At 47.0% G+C, this 17,289-nt stretch overlaps 1 protein-coding gene and 1 long non-coding RNA gene across 7 annotated transcripts in view; one reads left to right on the top strand and one right to left on the bottom strand.

Annotated features, from left to right (window-relative positions):
- Positions 1 to 243: 243 nt before the first annotated feature.
- On the bottom strand, positions 244 to 17,162 carry LOC124985013 (uncharacterized). Of its 2 annotated transcripts, none has more exons than XR_007108770.1 (3): positions 17,039 to 17,162; positions 3,828 to 4,003; positions 244 to 3,121 (listed from the first exon to the last, which is right to left on the bottom strand). It is a non-coding gene; the product is annotated as an uncharacterized LOC124985013 (long non-coding RNA). The 2 variants fall into 2 exon arrangements; XR_007108769.1 differs by lacking the exon at positions 17,039 to 17,162 and adding an exon at positions 7,381 to 7,459.
- The window catches only part of Afap1l2 (actin filament associated protein 1 like 2), a 93,120-nt gene continuing 92,871 nt past the window's right edge, over positions 17,041 to 17,289 (top strand). For 2 of the 5 annotated variants that reach the window (XM_047553292.1, XM_047553290.1), the window contains exon 1: positions 17,041 to 17,282. In XM_047553292.1, coding sequence (XP_047409248.1) covers positions 17,267 to 17,282 — 16 coding nt within the window. In that variant the 5' untranslated portion in view covers positions 17,041 to 17,266. The remainder of the gene's footprint in view (positions 17,283 to 17,289) is intronic. The other 3 variants (XM_047553291.1, XM_047553293.1, XM_047553294.1) reach the window with 3 other exon arrangements.

The raw sequence follows: 17,289 nt of genomic DNA, 5'->3' as shown, positions 1-17,289 counted from the left end.
GAAGATGTGCCAACCAACAGCACTGGGAACTGAGAGCATCACACAGCAGCTGTGTGCAGGGTACAGCACCAAACTGCCTGGGCTGAAGTTCCAGCTCCACCAATCAGCAGCTGCATAACTAATGACAACATGCTTACCTTCCCTAAGCCTCAATTTCCATTTCTATAATGGAATAATAATAATGCCCACCTCAAAGGGTTATTATGAGAATTCCCATAGAACAAGACCTGGCGTGATACAAAATGAGTCCTCAAACATTAGTTTTTATTAATGAAGTGACTGCCAAGTAATAACAACTTACTATTTGCCCAGCCCTGAACCAAGCATATTATGTGATTTCTTTCTTGATTCTTTACATTTGTTCTATTTTGGTGTGAAAGATGGTGGAAAGAGGCAGTCATCATTACCCTATGTACATGTGATTACACGAATAGTGTGAATCTACATCGTGCACAATCATAGAAATAAAAAGTTGTGCCCCATTTGTGTACAATGAATCAAAATGCAGTCTGTAAAAATAAAAAACAAGTAAATAAATTTTTTAAAAAATGACGTAAAGGAACAGACCTAGAGAGGCTAAGTGTCTTATCCAAGATCTGCTGTTGGGGGTTCTGGGGTTCAAACCTTGCCTCTCCAGTACCATGCTGGGTTTCTGGGCATCATGTGCCATAGCCAGCCAGGGTGGCAGACTGCTGGAACGGGAGGTGTGTGAAGGTGCCAGCTTCCTGGGTGAGGAGGACCCTACCCCACTGTAAGGGTGCTTAGAAACACCACCTGCGGAGGAGCTGAGACTCATTCCAATGAGAGATGTCATTGGTACCAGAAAAATCCTTCTGATTGGGTGACTTCAAAGCAACTGAGGACTGCAAAGACGAAGAGAGCTGCCAGCCCATAGAGTATTTGGGGACATGTTCTCAACTCAGAAAAGCTACCAGTCCTGCTCAGCCCCTCCTGCCCATTGCTGGAAAGGGACTCCTCTTCCCTGCAGAGCCAAGCAGCCTGCCTGGGTGTGTCCGCCAGCCCTGCCCTGCTGGATGTGGCCCATTGTGGGCTGGAGAACACTAGGAAGGGTGGAGGCGAGAGGCTGGCAGCTTTGAGAAAGCAAGGGGGCTGGGGAGAACAGTGACCAAAGGACATCTAGACCCCAGCCCTGAGGACCTTCCACACCCTAAATTTCCTTCTCCCTCACTTGAGGCCAGGATTCTGAAAAAATGTCTTTTGTCTCCTGCAGAGCTGGTGTAGGCCACAGCCAGCCAGGGCCAAGGAGGAGGGTATATATGACCACATTTATTTTACTTTCCAATCTCAACGAGATGAAAATGTTCTCTGGGGCCACCATTGTCCTGAGTACAATGGCAGCCCCTGGAGAGGATTTTATGTATTTATTTGTGCTGTCCCCTGCTGCTGCCTCTTAACCTCAGCCCTTCCCATCAGATAAAAAGTTGGCATTGGAAATCCTCCCCTCCAAAGCCAAGGCTGTTTCTGCTGTGTCCCATCCTGGTTTAATGCTGGGCCCTCCCAAAACATCCCCAAGGGGTTGGAGGCAGGGCAGAGCCTAGGACAACTTCCAGACCCAGAGTTGGTAGGATTCGGACTCAGGGGATCCAGGGAATGTGAGTCCAGCCTAGAAAAGAATGGGATGGTGGCAATACTCATGTTTTTTGTGGGCCTCCAGAGTGCCAAGAGCCGGGACAAATCCTCTATTTAATTATTTAAATAATTCAATATTTAATAATTATTTTAATTAATCCAGGATTGAGAGAGGCCCACTAGCCCCCTGCCATCAAGTGCAAATGCCACATTCCTCCTAAGCCAGTCACACCTCTCTGGGGTCTCTGTGTTGTTAGCACATGGTTTTCTATGGAGTGGCCAGTAGGACTGTCCTCGCAAAGACGAACACCAGCCCTCCTCAGCAAGGTGGAGCCTGGCCATGAATAACATTTTGTTCTAAACTGGACGGAAGCTGGCACAGGAAGAATGGGCTCTTTCGTTCCTGTTATTGTCTTAAAACATATGCTTCTTAATGAAAAGTTAGAAAGTGTTGATAGGAGTTACCTTCCCATTAGATAGGAACAAGGGTCCCCTGTGTATAAATCATAATTATTAATACTCCCTTCCCCCACGTAAAAGCAAGGTACTCAGACAACTTAAACGGTGCAGGACTTGCACATTCCTGGGCTCCCACCCTCGCTGCCTGGGTAAGTGCTGTTGCTCTTGGTTCACAAGCATGACTTGCCCAATTGTGGAAACCGATATTTGCACCCAACTCTAACTGCATGCAGGTTTGGGTTTGGTGGGTCTGGGTGGGAAGCTGTCTCCTGCAATGAACTTTAAAAACTCTCAGTCGATCCATGATCAGTCACCCATCTTCTCAGGTCAGCATTAGAGCTGGGCTGTGGCCAACCAACCATCCGCTGCCAGACGTCATCACTCACTGTCACCCTAATTCAAGGAACCAGAAGTCAGATGATGCTCAGGAAGGCTGCCTGTGCTGAGAGGGCTCCAGCCCCAGAGGCCTCCGGGGCCATCACTGGCCTCTTTCCTCAGCACAGCCAGGCTCCCGCCCTCTGCACACCCCTGGGATTCCATCAGCACCTGCTCAGGTGCCACTGCCCTTGCAAGGGGGTTTTCTCCTAAAATGGGCTGAGAAACATGGGCTGAGAGTCACGCACAGTTGCTTGGAGGAAAAGCCACCCAGGGATAGCACATCTCCTTTCCTCCACTCACAGACACTCGGAACACTGGGAACAATCCTGTCCTGACACCAACTTCTTTCCTATTCGGTGTGTCTCCTTTTGCTCTGTTCTGTTGTTTGCTGGACGGCAGGCAGAGCCCTGTCTTAAGTTTGCTATTGAGACATCACTCTGGGGAAATTTAGTAATTGTCATCAGGGCCTGGATGGAGGGAGAGTCAGAGGTTGTGATGACATACTCTTCTTTGTGTGATTTTGACCTTTTACATACCAAAGCACCTATGGTGGGTTGTAATGGTAACTCCCACAGCTCGGCCTACCCAGATGGTTACGTTGTCTGGAATAAGGACCTTTGCAGATGTAATTAAGGAAGGATAGAGATGAGATCACTGTAGATGGGGGTGGGCCTTAAGTCTGAAGAGCAGCGTCCTGAAAGAGACAAAGAGAAAACATGGAGCTACCCTCAGAGAAGAGGCCGTGTGAGTATGAGACAGATGAGACGTTCCACATGTCAGAGAATGCCAGGAGTCTCTGGAAGAGGCAAGAAAGGGTCTTCCCTGGAGGCCCTGCTCACAGCTCGAGTTTGAATTCCTGGCCTCTAGAACAGTGGGACAATAACTTCCTGCTGTTTGAAGCCACCTAGCTCATGGTCTCTTGTTGCAACAGTGCCGGGAAGCCTAGGCTGCATCCTTACTGGGGAAGCGTTTCTAGCTCTTCAGCAGGGAAGCAGGAGGAAGTCTGGGGCAGAATCCTGCAGCAGGCTGACCTTAGGACCTGGCCATCATGAAGCTGCTGCCCAGGTATGGAGAGATAAGGCTACTCCTCAGGATCTGGTTTTCTCTTCCTAGAAGACACACATCTGCCCCGATTGGCCTGCCTGGAAGGTCTCACTGGCCCATCTTATTTGGAATGTTTGCAGCAGGTCAGGGTGATGGAGCCCTCTGGGCAGAAGAGGGTTGGCCATCCTGTAGAAGCAGGTCTTCTCCATCTGCAAGGGACTCTCTGGCTCTTTAGGACTGAACCTGGCTCTGGCCTAAGTTAGAACTCTAGAGGCACCAACTAGCAGCATGACCTGGGCAAGTTAACTTGTGCCTTGGTTTCCTTGTCTGCACAGTGGGGATGATCAGGATGTTACCTTGGAGAGTTGCTGTGAGGGTTAAGTGAGGGCATGTGCTAGATTCCAAACAGTGCCGGGACATGGTGACACTCCATCGAGGTTAGCAAAGTAGCATCAATAGCAGTAGCAGTAGTTAGGTTTGGGTGTTGTCATCATGAGAGGAAAAGATCCTGTCCATTAAGTGATCCTAAAACCTGAATGAACGAGGGGTGGGAGAGGGGAAGTACAGGCAAATGAAATGGAGCAAATTACATCACGTGCATATACGACTATGTCACAATGAGCCCCGCTATGTTGCACAATTATAATGCACTAAAAAAAATAATAAAAAAGAAATGGAAAAAAACTTGAAGATATCTACATCCCAGGTAGTTTGTTAAAAATGCAGACTCCCAGGTCTTGCTATCAAAGTTTGATTCAACAGGTTAGACGGGGACCAGTCATTTCTGTGTGTGTGTGTGTGTGTGTGTTGGGGACAGGGAACACGAGAAAAGCACAGTACACAGTGGGGGTGACAAGGACTGGGAGTAAAGAGGAGTTGTTGGGGACTTCTGGACCAATGATACAAAGCTTCAGTTAGAAAGGAGGATTAAGGTCAAGAAGTCTCTTGCATAACATAGTGACTATAGCTAACTACAGGGTGTTGTATGTTTGATCATCAACAGAGAGTAGATGTTAAGTGTTCTCACCACAAAAAAAAGGTAAGTATGGGAAATAACACATATGTTAACTAACACTGTGGAAAGTCTCTGCCATTACAGTCTTCTGAATATGTACAACTGTCATTTGCAGGTTTAAAAATAAATTTAAAATTAAATTAAATTTAAAAGAAAACACTCTACAAATTTGGTTGCTTCTTGGAAGTATGAAGTAAGTTTGTTTTAATCATTCATTACTAGAAAGGGACAACATTTTCCTTAAAATTAAAACTGCAATTCTGCCTTCTTATTTCCTTTTTCCACAACTGGTTATTTTTAGATAATATCAGATACCAAGGTCATCATTTAATTTTAATGAGTCTTTTCCTGCTCCTAGAAGGTGCCTAAGTTCAAATCACTAAGCTACATGTTCTCCATTTCTCAAAGTTTGCAATTTAAGGGGGAAAAAAAAACCCCACACTATTTAAATGAATTCTATCCATTCAGAGAGAGGAGATAATCTGTCAAAGCTTGGGGATTCTTTAAAATCTTTCCAGAGGTAAGAAAGGGCTCTGTCCTTCTTTAGCCACATTTTCTCTTTGCCCAGTTTGGCAGAAGCACCAGGCAGCATCCACCCAAATACACACAGCACACTGGAGGTCGCTAGGGATGGTTAGGGCTTCTTGACAGGCCACCTTGTCCTCCGAGGATGCCTTTCTTTGTTGCTGACACAAGTCTCCATCCCACACAACACTCTGAAAGCAGGTCTGAAAGTCAGCCTCCGGAACGAATGGGTTTCTACTTGACTCTCTGAATCTGCAGCCCTTCAATGGAGAAAGTCTCCTTCCCTTCTCCCCTAGAAGTCAATTTTACGTGAAGATGCAGCCAGGTTAGGGAGAAGACAGTGCAATCAGAGGGAAATATCCCTGAGAATCCAACCCATGTTGCCTCAGACCTGGCCCTGGCTCAAGGTACAAAGTGTCTGTCTTTTCATTCTTTAGGACTCACACATTATTTCTCTATCCATTGCTATTGGCCACCTGAATGTGGTTCCAGATTTTTAAAAGCACTTTGGTCAGTAGTACAACTCTGCACTAGTGGTTCCTGGGTAGCGTAGCCAACACTGGTAGAAGGAAACACAGAGGAAAATAACGTTCCGGAGTCTGGGCCCATGGGAAGTGTGCCTTGTACACTCAGTGCTTTGTGAACGACTCAAATTGATTTTGCCTAGTTGTGCTAATTTTTCTTAATTTTTAATGGGAGAAGCAATGCCAAGTCTATTTTAATGTCTCATTTTTTAAAAAAATTCAGAACTATAGCCTTCAGTATCTAAAATGAGAAGTAGGATGTTTGATGCTGTAGAAAACATGAACCTGAATCACACACAGAGTGGGACTGGGTGAGGTAGCCAAGTGCCCAAGCCCTGCTCTCAGGGTCATGCAAATACCAACCCCAATAAAACACAACCCTGCCCTCCCTGGGCTTGAAGTTTGGAAGGACAACAGAGACAAACGGTAGATTAGATCAGAGGCCTAAAGCAGATGAGACAGTTCACAGGCTAACAAAGAAGGAAAATGAACCAGAGACAAAAATATATAACCTTAAGCCTATAACATGTCTAGGAGAAAATTTTTACAACCTCAGGTTAGGCCCAGTTCTTAGAAATGACATCAAAACCATGATCCATACAACAAGAAAATTAATACATTGGTATTCATCGAAATTAAGAATGTCTGCTTTTCATTCTTAGAATTAAATAAGCCTCAGATTGGAAAAAAAAAATTGCAAATCACATGTGTGCTCAAGGACTTGTATCTATGGAGAGCCCTCAATGACAAGTGCGGGTGACCCTGCAGAGCAACTGGAACACAGGCCTTGCCCATGGAAATGAGAAACAGTGCTACCACTTTGCAAAACAGCTTGAGATTTTTTTTTTAAGTTAAATATACACTTACCATGTGACCCAGCAAGCCCAATCCTAGGCATTCATGCAAGTAAAACCAAAAGCATTCACACAAAAACCTGCATATGAATGTCTACAATGACTAGTCATAATCACCCCAAACTGGAAACATCCTAGATGATCCTCAGCTGGGGAATGGATCAACAAACTAGTTCATCCTTACAATGGAATATTACTCAGCAATAACAAGGAGTGAACTATTGTAATAACATGGATGAATCTCAAGTGTACTAATGCTACATGAAAGAAAGGTCAGAATCAAAAAGGTACACAGTGGCCAGGCATGGTGGTGCTTACATAGTAGCCACTCAGGAGGTTGAGGCAAGAAGATCCAAAGTTTGAGGCCAACCTGAGCAACCAGACTGGGCAACTAGAAGACCCTAAAATAATTTTTTAAAAGGCTAGGGATGTAGCTCAGTGGCAGAGTACTTCCTGTCATGTGTGAGACCATAGGTTCTGTCTCCAGCACCACAAGAAAAAAAAAAAAAAGAAGCTACATACTGTTATGATTGCATTTTTATGACACTCTGGAAAAGGTAAAGCTATAGAGACAGAAAACCTGTTGGAGGTTCCAGGGACTAGGGTTGAGGGGAGGGAATGATTACAAAGGGGCACAGGTAAATTTGGGGGGTGATGAACCATTCTACTTCTCATTTGTGGTGGTAATTTCATGACTGTATGCATTTGACTAAGCTCACAGGACTGTATATTAAAAAAAGGTGAGTTTTGCTATATGTGAATTATACCTTAATATTTTTTGAAAAAAAAAGTTTAAATCAATAAATTTTCCTTGGTGAGGTTAGTGTACTAGGATCTCTAGTACATTCTAAAGGAAGTGTTATACACATTCTGTTTTGAGAGGCTTACAAGCCTTGCTATAAACCAGGCACTCTGTTAAGCACTCGAGATAAAAGAGTGAGCAAACAGATATTAATCACGTAATCTTACAAATATAAGCCAGTCTACTCACATGAAGGATGAATGGTCTGATTGATTCTGGAATGTCAGCAAAGCCTTCTCTGGGGACTACTTCTCTCTGAGTTGGTCTGCAGACAGTGGAGGATAGAGGAGTCAAGGGAAGTGAGATGGAAGGCTCATGAGTTTCTAGCTTGTGCATCAGGGTGGGTGGTGGAAACTGCAGTGTGTGCTGCAGAAGGAGCAGATCTGGGTGGAGTAGGAAATCATGAGTTCAGCGGAATATGAACAAGAATCCATAGGGGAGCAACCCCTGATGAAGGATAAAACTATGCAAATGACCCAATAGAAATGAAATCTTACATGTGAATGAATGCTCAGAGCATTCAGTAGTAGCCCCAAAGTGGAAACGACACAAATGTCCATCAACTGATGAATGGATACATGAAAGGTGGCATGTCCATGCGATGGAATATTATATAGTGATAAAATGAAGTCTGATAGACACTGCAGTGTGGATGAACCCTGAAAACATTATACCAAGTAAAAGAAACCATCCCAAAAGAGCATGGAATGAAATGGTCTTTTATAATACTGTATGATTTTATATACATGACATTTCCAAAATAGGGAAATCTAGAGTCAGAAGACAAATTAGTGGTTGCCTAAGTCTGGGTAGAGGGAACGAGGAGAATGAAATGAATATTAAAGGGCATAGGTTTCTTTTTAGGGTGATGTTCTAAAATTCATGGCAATGGTAGTTTTATCAAACTGTTATATTAAAAACCACAGGACTGGGGAGGTAGCTCAGTGGTAGAGCATTTGCCTAGCAGGTATGAGGTCCTGGGTTTCAAGCCCAGTACTGCAAAACAAAACCATTAAATTGTACATTTAAAATTATTTAATTTTATTTTTTGTGGTTCTGAGGATTGAACCCAAACCTTCTGAAGAAACTGCTCCTCAGTTACATTAATGAAAAAGAACACTGTCTCTTGCCATCCGGGACCTGCTTATTCTTGGCTCAACCCTTCCTCTTTCAGATCTTCCATGAACATTACTTGAATTAAGCTAAAGATTCTACTCAAGTGACAGAATGGAATCCCCAGACACTAAGTAATTGTAGTGGCCTGGTGTTAAATGTCCTGCCCTGCTAGGGATTCCTCCATGCAATATTCCCAAATGGGGAATTCTCTTAGTTGTCACTGCCAAAAGAAACTGGCTACCTGAGGCTGATTCCAACAGGAAGTTAGGAAGCTGTATCACAATAATTCCTCTCTTTCTCTCTCTCCTCTCTTCCTCCTTCTCCATAAGGATTTTGATCACGAAAGGAAAACAAGTTTAAACAAAGCAAGCTCCTGGTAATGCAGTGTTTAAAATATTCAGAGTGGATTTAACCCCAGGTTACAGGATGAATTCTCCTCGAATATTTTGTTCCAGAATTTTCTAGGGTGAACTTTTGTGGACACTTAATTGTGGACCCCATGGGATGCCAGCATGAGATGCAGCCATTGTCAGAGAAAGCAAAAGGCTGATTCCTATTTGGCTAAGTGTGGGAAAAGGAAGTTTATTGAAAACTGTGTTCCTTAAACTGTGAACCAGCAGCCACGGATCACCTTGAAGCGTAACGGAAGCGCAGACTCTCTATCCAACCCCAGGTCTGCTGAATCAGAATCTGATTTAACATGATTCCCAGGTGATTTCTATAGATGCCAAGGTTTGAGATGCACTGACTTGGGAGATTATGGGTTTCCTGTCCCCCTTGGAGGTCATAAATCCTGTAAAGACTTCATGCAACTTATTATCCAACAAGGCACCTGGCACCATGCTCAGATAGTGGTGGGTCTGTGGGTGGCAGCTGGGTGACATGTAGCACCAATGATTTCCAATACATGGCACCAAGTAGGACTCTTACCACTCAGGAGGTGGCTATTGAAACAGCTGGTAGCCAGTGCTTATCCTGCCTTGGAGGTCTGACTGATTCTTACCAGTTGTCATCCTGGAGGGAGGACTTGCTCACGTGCAGCAATCTTGATAATTATCATACCTAAAATCTGTGTGAACTTGTGTGCTGGACACTGAGCTAAAAATCTTTCCCTATATTGTCCCATGTAATCCTCCTAACCACCTGTGACACGAGTAGAATTTTATTTCCATTTGACAGAGGGGAAAGCTGAGGTGTAGAAATCTAAGTAAGTTTTCCAAGGTCACCCAGCTAGAAAGAAACAGAAGGAAGATTCTAACCTAGACTCTTGAGTCTGTATTCCAGTATTTCTCAGCCTTTTTCCATTATTGCCTCTGCAGTCATTTTTTTCTAATATTTTATCCTAATTACTCCCCCATGAAATTTTAATGCCACAGATATGCTATTTACCTAATCATATGCTTTGTGTGTACACATACACACATACACACATGTGTGTTTATGTAAGATTTTTTTTTCTCACCAAGATCCACTGGGGACAAATCTCCTTTATCTAGAATGGCTCACACACTATAATGTATTAATAAAAACATTTTTAAAAAATCTAAAAAAGAACAGCTCACTCATTCTTTCATTCATTCCATGAACAATACGATTTGTGGGCGTTCTGGGCACAGCCTGTGTGCCAGACTGTAATGGCGAGAAGCCTGGTATCTGGGCTTCTAGAAAGCTTCCTTTCCAGACGACAGGGCCCTGAGCAGAGACCACATTTCCCATCAAGGAGGAGACAGGACCCTAGTTTCCCCTCAGCAAAGTGCCCAGGAGTCCAGCCTCAATTCTGCGATGGCTGATCAGGCGGCTCTGGTAAGTCATCCACCTCTTAGCAACCTCTTTCCGACCTTGAAAATGAGGGCACTGGGGTTGGGGTTGTGGCTCAGTGACACAGCGCTTGCCTCACACGTTTGAGGCACTGGGTTTGAACCTCAAGACCACATAAAAATAAATAAATGGAATAAAGTTATTTAAAAAAATAGATCCTGTTTTAAAAAAAGAAAAAGAAAATGAGGGGAACTGAGCTAAGCTGGTACTTTTAAAGAACTCACCTGGGGGAGTCGGAGGGCAGATAATGGCAAGCTTAGTGAGCCCCGGGGAGGTACTGCGGGGGGATACAAAGTTGCATGTCTGTGCCCTCCAGACTGCCCCTGGGCCACTGCCCTCTGTCACAGGGCTTCTTGGCAGGGCCTCATCATGACCCAGACCTCTTTTTCTTGTATGCTAATCTTGTTTTTGCAAGATTTGGGCCAGTTGATAGTGTCCTCCCGTTTCTACTCCTTATTCCCATCAATGACTTCAGGGAACAGGTGACTCAAATCCCATCCCATCCATCCATCTAACCATGGGAAAAGGGGTCCAAAAGGAATCCACCCAGGAGCTGGAACCATGAGGAAGCAGGCCTGCAGACCAGGGGATGCTGTTCTGAAACCCAGGACTGAGACCATGGAAGTTGGACCATGGTAAGTGGGGCAAGACTAAGCAGCTGAGCTGCTCTGACTGGGCATGGCCCCTAGACAGCCCCAAGAGGCCTGCGGGAAGCCCAGCTGGCTGGCGGCTGGGCTCGGGGAAGCCTCTCCTGCAGAGAAGCGTGTGAATCAGCCTGAGGGCTGCAGGCTTGTGGCAGGTCTGTGGGACAACAGACCCATAAACCTAACCACGGGAGCTTTCCTGACCAACTGGCTACCCAGGATCTACAGGGAGCTTCTGCCTACATGATCCTATAGTTCATGTGGAGGAATAGACCTACAAATATGGTCTTTGTTTTCTGTAATTAAATAAGAAGTGAATATTAACTAAGAGTTATGAGATAGCAAAAATCCTTCCCATCTTTCAATCCTGACAAAAGCTCTAAGGAGCCTGGATGGGGAGGGCCTCCGGGATGGGACCCAAAGGCTCAGACTGCAGGGTCTCTGTCCAGGTGGGAAGGATGCTCTGGGGGACAATGACTCTGCTGTGCCCTTAAGAAAGACCCTGCTTCCAGCCCAAAGGAGTGATCCCTCTCAGGTCCCCAGGTCTAGGGACTCTGAGAACCTGTGCAGCTGACAGTTCCAGTCTGGCCACTTTCCTACCTGCACCTCATCGGAGTAATGATGATCTGAGTGATCACAGGAAGAACGGGGAAATGAATCCCAGGTCCAGACCCTGGCAACTGCTCAGGGACCAGAACTGGCGAATTTCAGCAGGGAGTAGGACCTACTCAGGATGACCCCAGCTTAGGGTCCCCCATCCCCATAGAGAGGGCTGTGGGCCCAGAGGAGAGGTGGGTGAAGGATCACTGCTGCCTGCATAGTGGGGGCTCCTGGGCCAGCCACTGACCAGCACTGGGACCCTCCAGCCAGCACTCTGAGCTCTGGGTTCCCTTGTCCTTAATGTCAAGTAACATGGTTTGACTTGCCATTGGTTCCAAGTTTCCGAACAGCTCTGGAATGGGCTGGAAATCGCAACAGGGAATGGGAGGAAAGGCCCTGGAGGTGGGCTGGGGCGAGTGCTAGGCAAGGACACGAGGGCCACTTTGAGAGAAAAAAGGCAGGACAAGGGTGCCTCTGTCCACTAAGTTACAGAACCTGCCATTTCGGTGGGACAAATCTTTAGGAGTTTGTCCTTTTGCCCGCCAACCCCAGGATCCTGGGGAGAAGGCCCAGTGCAGAGTTTGATGTTAACTCAGAGCAGGTGAGCTAAGCATTGGATGGAGCCCTGGGGAGGAAAGGGAGGAAGCTGGGGGTGGGTGCTCAGTCCTGGATTTGCAAAGCAGAGGGAGCAGCTCAGGGTCTGGGAGTGGAGAGGGCGGGCCCAGCTGGAGCCCATGGCGCTGCATGCCCAGCAGCTGGCCCAGGACACTGGGGTCACAGAAAGGAGACCAAGCTCTGAGCATGAGCTCTTGACACATGGCACTACATGGACAAATATACTCCTGGACATCCCTGGCCTCTGGATGAAATGTGGCTGGAAGTGCACTGTATCTGATACTTCTGAAAATGACATTCTTGGGTCTTTGATCCTTAACTGTGTAGGTCTTTAGAGAGCCCTCTTTCATTTACTCTACTTCATAGGAATATTATAAGGAAAATTAAACAAAATAGCTCCTTTACATAAACTAAATCATTAATAGACTAGGGGTGATTTTCCCCTGGTACCAGAGGAAAGGGGAGGTGTTGTTTAACAGGCAGAGTTTCAATTTGAGACAATGGGAAAGTCCTGGAGATTGATAGTGGTCATGGCATACAACAATGTGAAGGCATTTAATGCCACTGTACATTTGAAAATCATTTAAATGGCAGATTTTACGTTACACATATTTTATGACAATTAAAAAAAGAATGAATTCATCCCTTCAAGGCTTGAGTTCAAATGCTGCCTCCCCCATGAAGCCCTTCCTTCTGCTTCATCCACCCCCCTGCCCAACCAGACCTGACCTTGTCCTTCGTAATTACATTTTATCCAGGTGAACCAGCAGACATTTTGTGGGTTTATTTTCCTTTTCACAGAAATCCCAAGAGGGGAAAAAAAGAAGTAGTCATTCATGTATTCATTCAACAGTGTGACTAAGCATCTACTATGTGCCAGGTGCAATACTCAACAAGGCCACAGGGGATTAATGCAATACAGTGGAAGAGGGCTATCTAGAAAGTAGGACCCTGCTGAGATTTGGGGGTCCTTAGAGGGGTGAGCTAGTCATGAAGGAATGTGAAAGAGTGAAGTAAGGAACAGTGGCAGGAATGGCTTTTTTAAAAATATAGCTCCAAAATAAAAGAGCCTAGTTAAGAAGTCTGGTCAAAGATGCTGCTTCAGTGGGGACTGCCCAGCGAGGGGGAAATAATGCCAGTTGCCCTGGCTACTATGAGCATGACGTAGGATAAAGTTTGTAAAGCAACAGCTTTTTATGGGACACCCTTCCAAAATTTCTCAGCCAGGGAAGCCCCTTTTGTGTTTGAAGAAACATCTTTGCTGAGAATCTGGTTTAGGATTTACAGCAGTAACCCCTTGTCTGCAGATTCACTTTACGAAATTTCATTTTCCCACAGTTGACTGAAAATAGTATATGGAAAATTCCAGAAATGAACAACTTATAAGTTTTAAATTTCATGCCATTCTGAGTAGTGTGATGAAATCTTGAGCTACTCTGTCCCACCCAGGATGCGTCTTATTCCTTTGTCCACCATATCCATGCAGTATATGCTACCCACCTGTTATAGTCAGTCAGTTGTCACTTAACAGTGGGCTTTGTTATCAGATTGAATGTTGGGGTTTCATAGTGTTTGTATATGGGGTTTGGTGCTCTCCATGGTTTCAGGCATCTGGTGGACATACCCCCCACAGTTAAGGAAGGAGTACTGTAATGAACTGCAAGTCTTTCTGGTGTTCAGTCCTCTTCCCCAGGATAGCTTCATCCACCCAGAGAGCCGGAAGTACCACTACCCCAACTAAGTTTGGTTATACTTACACCCTCACTCCAGGGTGGGGTTACATGATTTGAGGACAATTTCAGGACTGTCTACATCAGAATAGCTCATTGGTGATCCTGGGGGCCTGGGGTGGGCTCAATTGTAGCACCCAGAGAGTTGAACTTGAACTGGAAATCAGATCACCTGATCCTAGGGGTCAGAAATAACAACGAATTTGAATATGAATGTGAGTGACCCCTTTGTAGAAGTTGCAAAGCCACCAAAGACAAAGGGCTAAACTGCACCCAGGTATGGAAGAGGAGGTAAATAGCTCTGTGCTTCCAGAAGCCAATTCCTATTGATGGCTTTGGTAGTGTTATTTCAGTTTTGTTCTTGGAAAGGGTGATGACTTCCTATTTTAAATTCACTCGGATGAATTTCTGATAGATTTTTGTTTGTCTAGAGAGGATTTAGGGAAGAAGTCATTAGAGAGGCTGGATCTGGTGAGGGAAAGAGAGAAGAGGCAGTTGAGACAGATATGGAGACACCCCAGCTTGCAGGGAGGGCCTATTTTCAAGAGGGACTTAAAGAGATGGCTACCAAAGGATTTGCTAGGGAACAGCCCCGTCACGTTAGAGCGTGGGAACGCCTGAACTAAGGACAGTGAAAAAGCACAGGATTTAGAATAAGGAAGCCTGACAGTTCTTTTTTTTTTTTTAAGTCCTAACTCCGAACTTGACTTGAGGCTTGGGGCAAGTCCCCCAACTTCTTTGTGTCCTCATTTGTATCCTGGAGATGACAACCCTTGATCTTAAGGACACTAGTCATGCCACCCTGCCCTCAACCCCCTGTGGGAGGGTCAGCTCAAACAGGCTCTGTGGAAACTAGACCAGGTAACCTTGCACAGCTGATCCCAGTGGACTGCCAGAGCTGGCATCTGGTCAAGTAACTGGCGTCCAGAGACTTGAGGCTTTGCACAATCAGATTCTTCTGGAGAATTTCAGAGAAACCCAAGGTCCACTGATGAGTCTACAGACACTGTAGAACAGAGGGTATGTGCACCATGCTGGGCCATTTGCTAGAAGAGGGAAGGGAGGCAGGAAGGAAGAGAGAGGAAGAGAACACAAAAGGGCAAGACCACAATCTGCCCTGTCCGGGTTCCAGGTCCAGCTCACACGCGAGAGGCCAGTTGAGCACGGTTTCCTGTCCTCCATTTCCCTGAGATGTCACCCTTCTCACCACGGCTCCACTTTATTTTCTTAAAACCACACAAGCCGGGCCTTTTAAGGTGGCTGATGCATGTGGATGAACTGGGGCTCTAACTCCCTGGTGGTACTTTAGGTCCTTTACTAGCACCCCCTGTCCCGGCCAACACCCCAACCTCCTGCCACTCCTCTGACCCAGGGCTACTTATCTCCTTGTCTGTTTGTTGGCCTCTGCCCCAGTCCCAAAGCAGCCCCATGACAGCAGGACCTGGTGCCTCTTCCTCATGCTTTCTCTGCAGTACCTGCTAACACCTGACTTGAAACAGGGTCCCAGGTCATATTTGAGGACTGGGTGACACTATCCACATAGTCACTCAAGTTACAGCAAATGGCAAGTCCAACTTGGGTTTTCCCCCCTCTCTCATGTCCTGTGCTCAGGAACCAACTTCCTGAATGGGTTGTGCGGCTGACTTCGCCCCAGCAGGCGATCCACTGCTCCATGGCGTCTTCCTTAGACCTCCTCATTCCACACCCTACTCCATGGGGAGGGATCCCAGAGTGCCCACACTCTGCAGTGCTACTGGGTTTTCTGTGTTCTCAGCTCAGCACTGAGCGCTCAAGCAGTCCTGATAGCCCCTCTCTAGTCTCACCCCCTTTACTCTGGTTTCTGCCCTTTGGCTTCAGCAACAGATCATTTGACCTTGAAATGGTCCCTCCTGCTGTCTCTCCTACCGGGAAGGCTGCACTCACTTGCCTCTGTTGTCACCTCACTAACTCTAACTCAGCTCAGTTACCTCTTCCTAGACTTAGCAGGTGGCTCAGTGTCCTCCCTAGGCTTCCACGACCCTGTGCGTCCCTCATATCTGAGGACCTACCTGGTTGTGTCCTCATTGTTCACTTGTCTGTGCGCTCCACAAGATGGTAATAAATAGCCTGGCATTTCCTATAACCACCCAGAAAGTGTCTAAGTAAGTGCAAACCACGCTGGATGCAACGCTGGCTCTGCTCTTTGCTAGCTGTGCACCCTTCAACAAGTCATTTGCCTTTTAAGCCTCAGTTTCTTCAACTGTACAATAGAGATAATCATACCCAAATCACGGGGATTTGGGGCAAAGGACAGGGCAGTGTATGTGCCGCCCTCGTCCCTGTGGCTGGCTGGTGAGCAGGGCTCCATCCAGGTGAGCTGCCATGGTAGCTAAGAAGAGGATTTCTACAGACCCCTGGGGCAGGTCTCCAAACATCAGCTAACTGCAGTCCTGAGAAAGAATTGAGTCTTTTAAGAAAGCGAAATCTTCCTTAAGCGTTCAAGAAAATTGAGAACTTTGTCAAGAAACCAGACATTTAGTACAAACCACGTTTTACAAAGTGAAACCCCCAAAGTTTAAAGGAAAACATGGATCTCTTTGGCAGGATGGAAGGGGGAGACAGATGTGAAGGAGTGGTAAAGGACTGGACAGAGGAGTGGCAAAAGGGAAAAGATGGAAGTGTGTGTCCTTTGGTGGAGGTGGCGCTGGGTGGAGACTCAGAACCATCACCAAACTTCCTAAGGAATAGGTGCCATTCCTCCAGGGCAGTCAGGTGCCGAGCTGCCCCAGAAAACGGGGGCTCCCCGACTCTTGAAGTGACCTTGAAGTTACCCTTAGACATTCTAAAGCCTTCTCAGGAGAACCTGGCGCACTGATGCCCCTAGGATCCCGGGACCAGGTAGAAGGCAGCAAGTAAATGTTTTGGGGTGCCCCAGTGTGTGTGCGATGGGTGACGACTGCGCAGAGAGGTTGCAGGAGGGTAGGAGAGGTCCCCCAAATAACCCCCATCAGACATCGATTGGGGTCTGAGTTGCCCCACATCTCCCCTCGCTCTTTGAAACGGGCCAAGGGCAAAAGCGCTCAGGTTCGGGGGTCAAGCAGGAGGCGCTCTAGGCACGTCTCCATCTCCGGGTTGGGACCTCAGTCTCCTCCTCCTGGCATTGGGTTTGCGGGCCCCATAGTTGAGAAAACAGATCTTGGAGACCCACTGGAGCTCGCTCCTCTTGCAGCCTCCCCCAGGGTGTGGGAATGTCTCAGCCCCGTTCCCTCCCGCCGCCTCCGGGCCCAGACTTGAAGGAAGTGCTAGGCGGCCGGGGCGGGGAGCCGAGGCCGGGTGCGTACTCACTTGAGCGCTGACTCCGCGCGGGCGGGCTGCGGAGTTCCCCAGCGGGGGCGGCGGCGGCGCGCCCGGGCGGAGAGTCGGTCCAAGGGCCCGGGGCGCGGCTGCAGCTCCAGGAGGTCCGGCCGTGAGCGTGACCTCAGGGGGAGGGGCCAGCGCGGCGGCCTGGGCGCCGAGCCGAGCGCAGAGAGCGCAGCGCCGGAGCGGAGCAGCGAGAGCGCACGCCGAGCCCCGATGGAGCGGTACAAAGGTGAGGG

Source organism: Sciurus carolinensis, chromosome 5 (assembly GCF_902686445.1).
Source record: "Sciurus carolinensis chromosome 5, mSciCar1.2, whole genome shotgun sequence".
Lineage (NCBI taxonomy): Eukaryota > Metazoa > Chordata > Mammalia > Rodentia > Sciuridae > Sciurus > Sciurus carolinensis.
The sequence above is the reverse complement of the archived record's forward strand: the minus strand, read 5'-3'. Positions and strand labels throughout refer to the sequence as shown.